General features: G+C 50.2%; 1 protein-coding gene across 1 annotated transcript; it reads left to right on the forward strand.

Annotated features, from left to right (window-relative positions):
• The first annotated feature begins 4,406 nt into the window (after positions 1-4,406).
• On the forward strand, positions 4,407-4,751 carry LOC113226649. Its single transcript, XM_026459367.1, has one exon. The coding sequence runs from the start codon at positions 4,407-4,409 to the stop codon at positions 4,749-4,751; it is 345 nt and encodes a 114-aa protein (XP_026315152.1).
• Positions 4,752-7,015: the final 2,264 nt, after the last annotated feature.

Raw genomic sequence — 7,015 nt, forward strand, 5'->3', positions numbered from 1 at the left:
AGGCGAACAACCTTGCCCAAAAACTGAGGGAAGGGAAAGAGAGTTCGTCAGGGTGTCCCGACCTGTGAAAAGGGCAGAACTGCGCATCTCAGGTCTAGACGAATCCATTTCTGTCACGGAGCTGACCGCCGCCGTAGCCAGCTACGGGGGCTGCTCCGTAGACTGTATCAAAGTCGGAGAAATCCGACTTAACTCCCAGGGGATCGGTGCCGTCTGGGTGCGTTGTCCCGTCACCGCAGCCAAAAAGCTGGAGACAAGTGGTCGCCTGCTTGTTGGTTGGGTTGCAGCACGAGTAAAGCTGCTGCAACGCAGGCCTATGCAGTGCTACCGGTGCCTTGAAAAGGGGCATGTGCGCGCACAATACACTGCAGAAATCGATCGCAGTGATCTATGTTACCGCTGTGGTCAACCCGGCCATCAGGCGGCCAAGTGTACTGCCGAGCCCAAATGCTCATTGTATGTAGCGGCTAACCTACCTGCGGATCACAGGATAGGGAGTAAGTCGTGCTCCCCTCCTAAACCAAAGAAAGGAACAAAAGCTACTACAAATACGTCAGCTGCTGTCACTCCGGCAGCCAACAGCCCTCCTTCTCAAACGGGGGCAGAGGAGGCAATGGTCATAAATTAACTCATCAATTATGACTCATCGTCTCCTACAGGCGAATATTAACCACTCCGCCGGCGCGCAGGACTTGCTGCTGCAGAGCATGGCGGAATGGCAGATAGAAATAGCTGTAGTCGCCGAGCCATACTACGTTCCTCCCAGAGATAACTGGGTAGAAAGCGTGGATGGCTTGGTGACCATCATTTCCTTGATGGCCTCTGGGTTTCCACCTCTCACTACGATCGCGAAGGGAAGGGGGTATGTGGCTATCCAATGGAGAGAAATAGTACTCATAGGAGTGTATTTCTCTCCAAATAAATGTCTCACCGATTTTGAGGCATTTCTGGACGGGGTCGGGGCCCTTATAGGGCAAACCCTGCCTCGTCCAACTCTCCTCGTGGGGGACTTCAACGCGAAATCCTCGGCGTGGGGATCCCCCACGACAGATGCGCGCGGTGCAGTGCTAGAGCAATGGGCAATGGAGACTAGCCTCTTGGTGCTTAACCATGGATCGGTCAACACGTGTGTGCGACGACAGGGTGAACCATCGTGGACATTTCGTTCTCATCTCCTGCTGTTGCACGCATGGTTCGGGATTGGCGGGTCTTGGAAGGGGTGGAGACGCTGTCGGATTACTTATATATTTAATTTGACGTCTCCACATCTCCTTTGACCCCAGCCAATCGTCGTCATCTTCGTACTCCGACGCCTACGCGAAGGAAGCTGGAGACTTTAGACCGGGAGGCGCTTATCGAAGCCTCAATTGTGCAGTCGTGGCTTGCGCCTCCGGTCGAGGCCGTGGAGGTTGAGAACGAAGCGGAATGGTTCCGGGACGCCATGTCGCAAGTATGTGACGCAAGTATGTCGCGAGCCAAGCCTCAACCTCCAAAGCGTCGTGTGTACTGGTGGTCTCAGGAGATTGCAGATCTCCGTACAAACTGCGTTGAGGCGAGACGCCAGTACATAAGACACCGTAGACGGCGGCGCCGCAGCGCTGATGTGGAGGAACAGTTGTATGGGGCATACAGACAGTGTGTTACGACTTTTCAGCTGTCCATCTCCAACGCTAAGGCCCGGGCAAAGTCTGAGCTACTCGAGACTCTCAGTCATGATCCGTGGGGACGCCCTTATAAGGCGGTAAGGGGTAAAATCCGCCCCTGGGCCCCTCCATTGACAGAGAGTCTCGAACCCCAGCTGCTGCAGGATATTGTATCAGCCCTGTTTCCTAACAGAGCAGAACACCAGCCTCCGGTGATGGCACTTCCTCGAGAAGTGGAACAAGAAGACATCGATATGCCTGTACCCCCTGTGACACAAGGAGAACTCGGTGCGGCCATTTTAAGACTCAGAGCCAAAATCAGGGCTCCGGGCCCTGATGGCATTCCTGGGCGTGCATGGGTATTGGCCCTAGATGCTCTCGGGAACCGGTTCCGACGGCTCCTCGATGCCTGTTTGGAGACGGGCCGGTTCCCAAGTATGTGGAAGACGGGCAGACTCGTGTTTTTGAGGAAGGACGGACGCCCCGCAGATTCTCCCTCTGCCTACCGTCCAATTGTCATGCTGGATGAGGCCGATAAACTGTTTGAGCGAATCATAGCTGGTCGCCTCATCCGGCATCTCGGCAGAGACGGTCCCGACTTATCCGACCATCAGTTCGGTTTTCGGGTAGGACGGTCAATGATTGACGCTATCATTCGCGTCAAGGCCTGTTCAGAAGAAGTGGTAAACCATGGCGGGGTACATCGCCAACGCGTTCAATTCCTTGCCGTGGGGTTGCGTTGGGGAAGCACTGAAGTACCATGAGGTGCCTCCCTACCTACGTCGGATCGTCGGGGCTTACCTGTCTGAGAGGTACATTTCATACCCTTTTGTTGCAAACAGTAATGTCGTGCGGAGTCCCGCAGGGGTCGGTGCTAGGACCGCTCCTGTGGAACATCGGATTCGATTGGGTGTTACGAGGAGATCTCCCTCCGGGCGCCAGCGTGATCTGCTACGCAGATGACACGTTGGTGATGGTACGAGGTGAGACCTTCGCGGACGCTGCCCGTCTTGCCACGGAGGCGGTGGCACAGGTTGTCGGTAGAATAGAGATGTTGGGACTCCGGGTGGCGCTTAACAAGTCGGAGGCCATGTGCTTTCATGGCCCTCGGCGGGCGCCGCCACGGAGTTCTCATATCACTATCGGTGAGACTCGCATCGAAGTCGAGCCCACGATGAAGTATCTTGGTCTCGTCCTCGACTCTCGATGGAACTTCTGCGAACACTTTACTCGCATGATCCCTCGTTTAATGGGAACGGTTGCTGCTTTAAAGCGGCTGTTGCCCAACCTCGGAGGGCCCAAAGCGGGCAGCCGTCGCCTGTACATGGGAGTGGTGCGCTCGATGGCTCTATATGGGGCTCCCGTATGGTCTGACGCCCTTACAGAGAAAAACATCGCACTCCTGAGGAGATCTCAGAGGATGATGGCGGTCGGGGTTATCAGAGGATATCGCACCATATCCTATGAGGCGGCGTGCTTGTTAGCGGGGTCTCCTCCCTGGGATCTGGAGGCGGAGGTCTATGCAGCCATGTATCAATGGCGCATTGACCTCCGTCTCCGTGGCGAGGATCCCACGCTGCAGGAAGTGCAGTCGTGGAAGTTTCATGCGCGTCAGTCCAAGCTTAGAAAGTGGAGGGGGCGACTGGCCCAACCCAGAGCCGGGAGCTGGACCGTGGAGGCTATCCGTCCGGTTTTTGAGAACTGGATGGACAGGGCGCATGGGTCCTTGACTTTCCGGCTGGTGCAGGTGCTTTCCGGGCATGGTTGCTTCGGAAGGTACCTGTGTCATATAGCCCGGAGGGAACCGACAACCGAATGTCACCATTGTGGCTGCTGTGAAGACACGGCACAGCACACGCTGCAGGTGTGCCCAACCTGGGCCAATGAGCGCCGTGAACTTGTTGCCGCAGTGGGGCACCACCTGTCACTCCCTGCAATGATCAAATCAATGCTGGAAAGTGACAGGTCGTGGAGGGAGGTAGTATCCTTCTGCGAACACGTAATGTCGCAGAAGGAAGCTGCGGAGCGGGAGAGGGAGGCTACCACCCTTTTTCCAATCCGCCGCAGGAGAGCAGGGCGTCGGAGGAGGCACTATCATGCCCTCCTTCAACCCCCATAACAGGGGCTTTGGCGGTGGACGCGGGGGCGTCCGCCGCCCGTAATGTATAGATCCCGAGGTGGCGCACGCGGTATTCCTGCGTGCCCCTGTAAGTGTTGAATGGGGTGGTGTTTCTCCAGCTCCACCTCAACGGGAAGGGGCCCTCGGCCGAGGGCCAGCGCCGTCGGGACCGCGGAAGAGTGCGAAAGCGTTCCCGTAGTCCCGGCAAAAGGTGCAGGGACGGAACACCGTGGGGTTTTAGTCGGTAGGAGTCCGACATGATCTCTCTGTTGCCCCCAAAAGGCGAAAAGGCGTTGACAACCTATTGCGCAAGACTCAAAGGGCGATGGCAATAAGAGTCTCGCGAGGGTATTGCACAATTTCTTACGAGGCGGCCTGTTTGCTGGCGGGGTCTCCCCCTTTGCATTTAGAGGCGAGGACACTCGCCGCAGTTTATGTGGGGCATGAAGAGGCGCAAAATCGGGACCACAGACAGACCAACACCCGAGGAGGTTGAGAGCAAGAGGTCTGAGCTGCGTCATATACTTCACGACGAGTGACGATGGAGACTAACGCAACCCTATGCTGGTCGCCGAACAGTCAAGGCAGTTCGTCCAGTCTTGTCGGAGTGGCTGGACAGGAAGCATGGCGTCCTGACGTTCCGCATGACACAGGTGTTCTCGGGGTATGGTTGCTTCAGGAAGTACTTGTGTCGAACCGCTGGAAGGGAGCCTACTTCAACGTGTCACCACTGCGACAACTGCCTCGAAGAGACGGCCCAGCACACGCTGGAGGAGTGTCCTACGTGGGCTGAGCAGCGCGGTTTCCTTGTCGCCGCCGTGGGGAGCGACCTTTCTCTCCCGACCATAGTTCGCTCAATGGTTGAGAGCAAAAGGTCGTGTGACGCAATTCTGGCATTCTGCGAGGAGGTCATAGTGTGGAAGGAGGCGACGGAAAGGGAAAGGGAAGATACAGCCCTTATATCGAGTGGGTCGCAGAAGGAGAGCTAGCTCTCCAGCTGCCGACATAGGTGGGTAACGGGTGGAAAGCCCCCGTGACCCGGATTATGAGCGGCAGACTTAGGGGAGTTCGCCAGTCCTTACTGGTGGACTCGAGATGGCTCTCAAGATTACTGACGGGGAGACAAGAACTCTCCCCGAAAAGCGAGATGGGGTTCGGTGCCTAGTCGGACCAATCATCGTCGGAGTCGCGGAAAAATGCGTAAGCGTCCCTGTGACTGCGGCACTTGGTGAGGAGATGGAACACCGTCAGGTTTTAGTCAGTAGGAGTCCGACATAACCCTTCGCCTCTCCAGGGCGGAGGGTATCCATGAGGATTTCCTGACGTTAAAAGAAAAGGTGTTGACAACCAGATATTGTTCTAATTTCAAAGCCAAAGGTTCTTTGTGGAATATAAAGTCTTCGGTGTCATTTCTATTATCAGTTTTTGGATGATGAAAAGAATATCGCTTTGAATTTTTGAGATTTATAAACTTCCTTTAAATATGTGGATAGAGATTATACATCAAGGGCGCCGTATCAAATAAACATCAGTCGGATATACGATATATTTCTATCCCCAATGATTCTTAATAGAATTATACAGGTGAATGCACAAACTCCCTTTTGATATTTTTTACACTATTCTTCCCAAACATTTTTCTAAGCAGTGCATAAACAACAGAAAAAAAAATTACTTCTGCCAAGAATATTTCGCACCTTTGTAAGGCACATCTGCAAAATGACAGCTTTCCGGGAGAATCAACTTTCAACTTTTTTGTGCTTAAAGTATATAGAATAATTGTAAAATTTCACGTACATAATTTGTTTCATATAATATTGATTGTAATGAATATTATGTAGTACCATCATTGACCTATGTCAATAACAACCATGATATTAATTTATTTTTGGTGAATTACTCCACTAGTTTGTTATAATAAATAATACAAAGATCGAGCAAAAATTCCTTCGATCTGACGGGATTCGAACCTGAGTCTGTGCCATATCAGGTGGACCAACTCAGCTAAAGTTCGAGTCAGCAGATCTCACGAATGCGTTTGTTACAGATTTTTGTTTATTGTTTTAACGACATTTTTGCCGTAGCGCCATCTATGAGAAATAATGGCATGCTGCCGCGATAAAGTTATTATATGCACATTTAGCTGTCAAGTTCGAGTGATAAAACTGCCATTTTAAAATTTTATCACAATAGCTAACATGGCGAGCACCGTGACGTTACATTTTTGTCGCATCGCGAGCGATGACTCGCCTCGACCAATGGCTGCAAACGAGTATTGCAGTGCCAAACATGGACGCAAGGTGACAGCTAATTTTAAAACATATTGTCAGTTCTGCAAAGTAAATTTATCAACATAAAGATTGAGCGCGACAAACAAGAATAACAAGAAATAAACGCACTTAAGAAATTAACTTACCTGATGTTGGTATCGTTGAGTAAGTACCTATACGTAATGAGTCCTCAATATAGCTACGCGCAACGTAAATTTATTATAATAAATTTCTGCAAACTCTTTCTCGTAATAATTCCCAGTATCGTTCTACGTACTTACCTACTTTGACAACCATACGCCAACGTAATCGGCTTATACTGACAGTCTATTATCATTGCTCACATCAGCCGATGTATAATACAAGATCGAATGTTCGATCGCGTTATGCGTTAATACCCAATGCTTCTAAAAGGTTCCCTATGAATGAGCCCCCGGAATCCAATAAAGTGAGGCATTCTAAGAAGACATAGCTAATTTCGTATCGCAGATTACCGAAGGTAGGCACGGGAAATATTATTTACGAGGGACTTTTCTGTCAACTGCCTGTGGAAATTAAGTTTTAGTTTTTGTGTTTTTTCCGTACTGTATACATGTTACATGTAATTTAAAGTTTATTAATTTATTTATTTTATTTTTAAGGTAAAAACAGCTTATGCCACAATGTAATAGAAACTACACACATCAAAAGTGTCTAGGGATCAAGTGAATATTTTTGAAATAAAAATTATTTAAGCAATATTTACCAAATCCAGTCTTCCAGGACGACTTCTTACTTTAATGCTTATGTTTTATTTAACCGCTTATCCCTATATTTAATTAAAATAAACTAAAATTGATGTTTTTGCAAATTGTGGGAAAAAACTCAAATTAACGGCGTCAATTAAATGACAAAAAAATGGCGAAAATGATGATTTTGCTCATTTTTATTGTAAACATAAGAAAATTAATAATCTGTATTTCCACCATTAACACGAATCACAC

The sequence above is a fragment of the Hyposmocoma kahamanoa genome, unplaced genomic scaffold, assembly GCF_003589595.1.
Source record: "Hyposmocoma kahamanoa isolate Upper Pololo Valley unplaced genomic scaffold, ASM358959v1 192, whole genome shotgun sequence".
NCBI classification, from domain to species: Eukaryota; Metazoa; Arthropoda; class Insecta; order Lepidoptera; family Cosmopterigidae; genus Hyposmocoma; species Hyposmocoma kahamanoa.

Bases quoted from the DNA above. Each gene is read 5' to 3' on its own strand.
- LOC113226649 (XM_026459367.1), top strand. From the start codon at position 4,407: ATGACACAGGTGTTCTCGGGGTATGGTTGCTTCAGGAAGTACTTGTGT.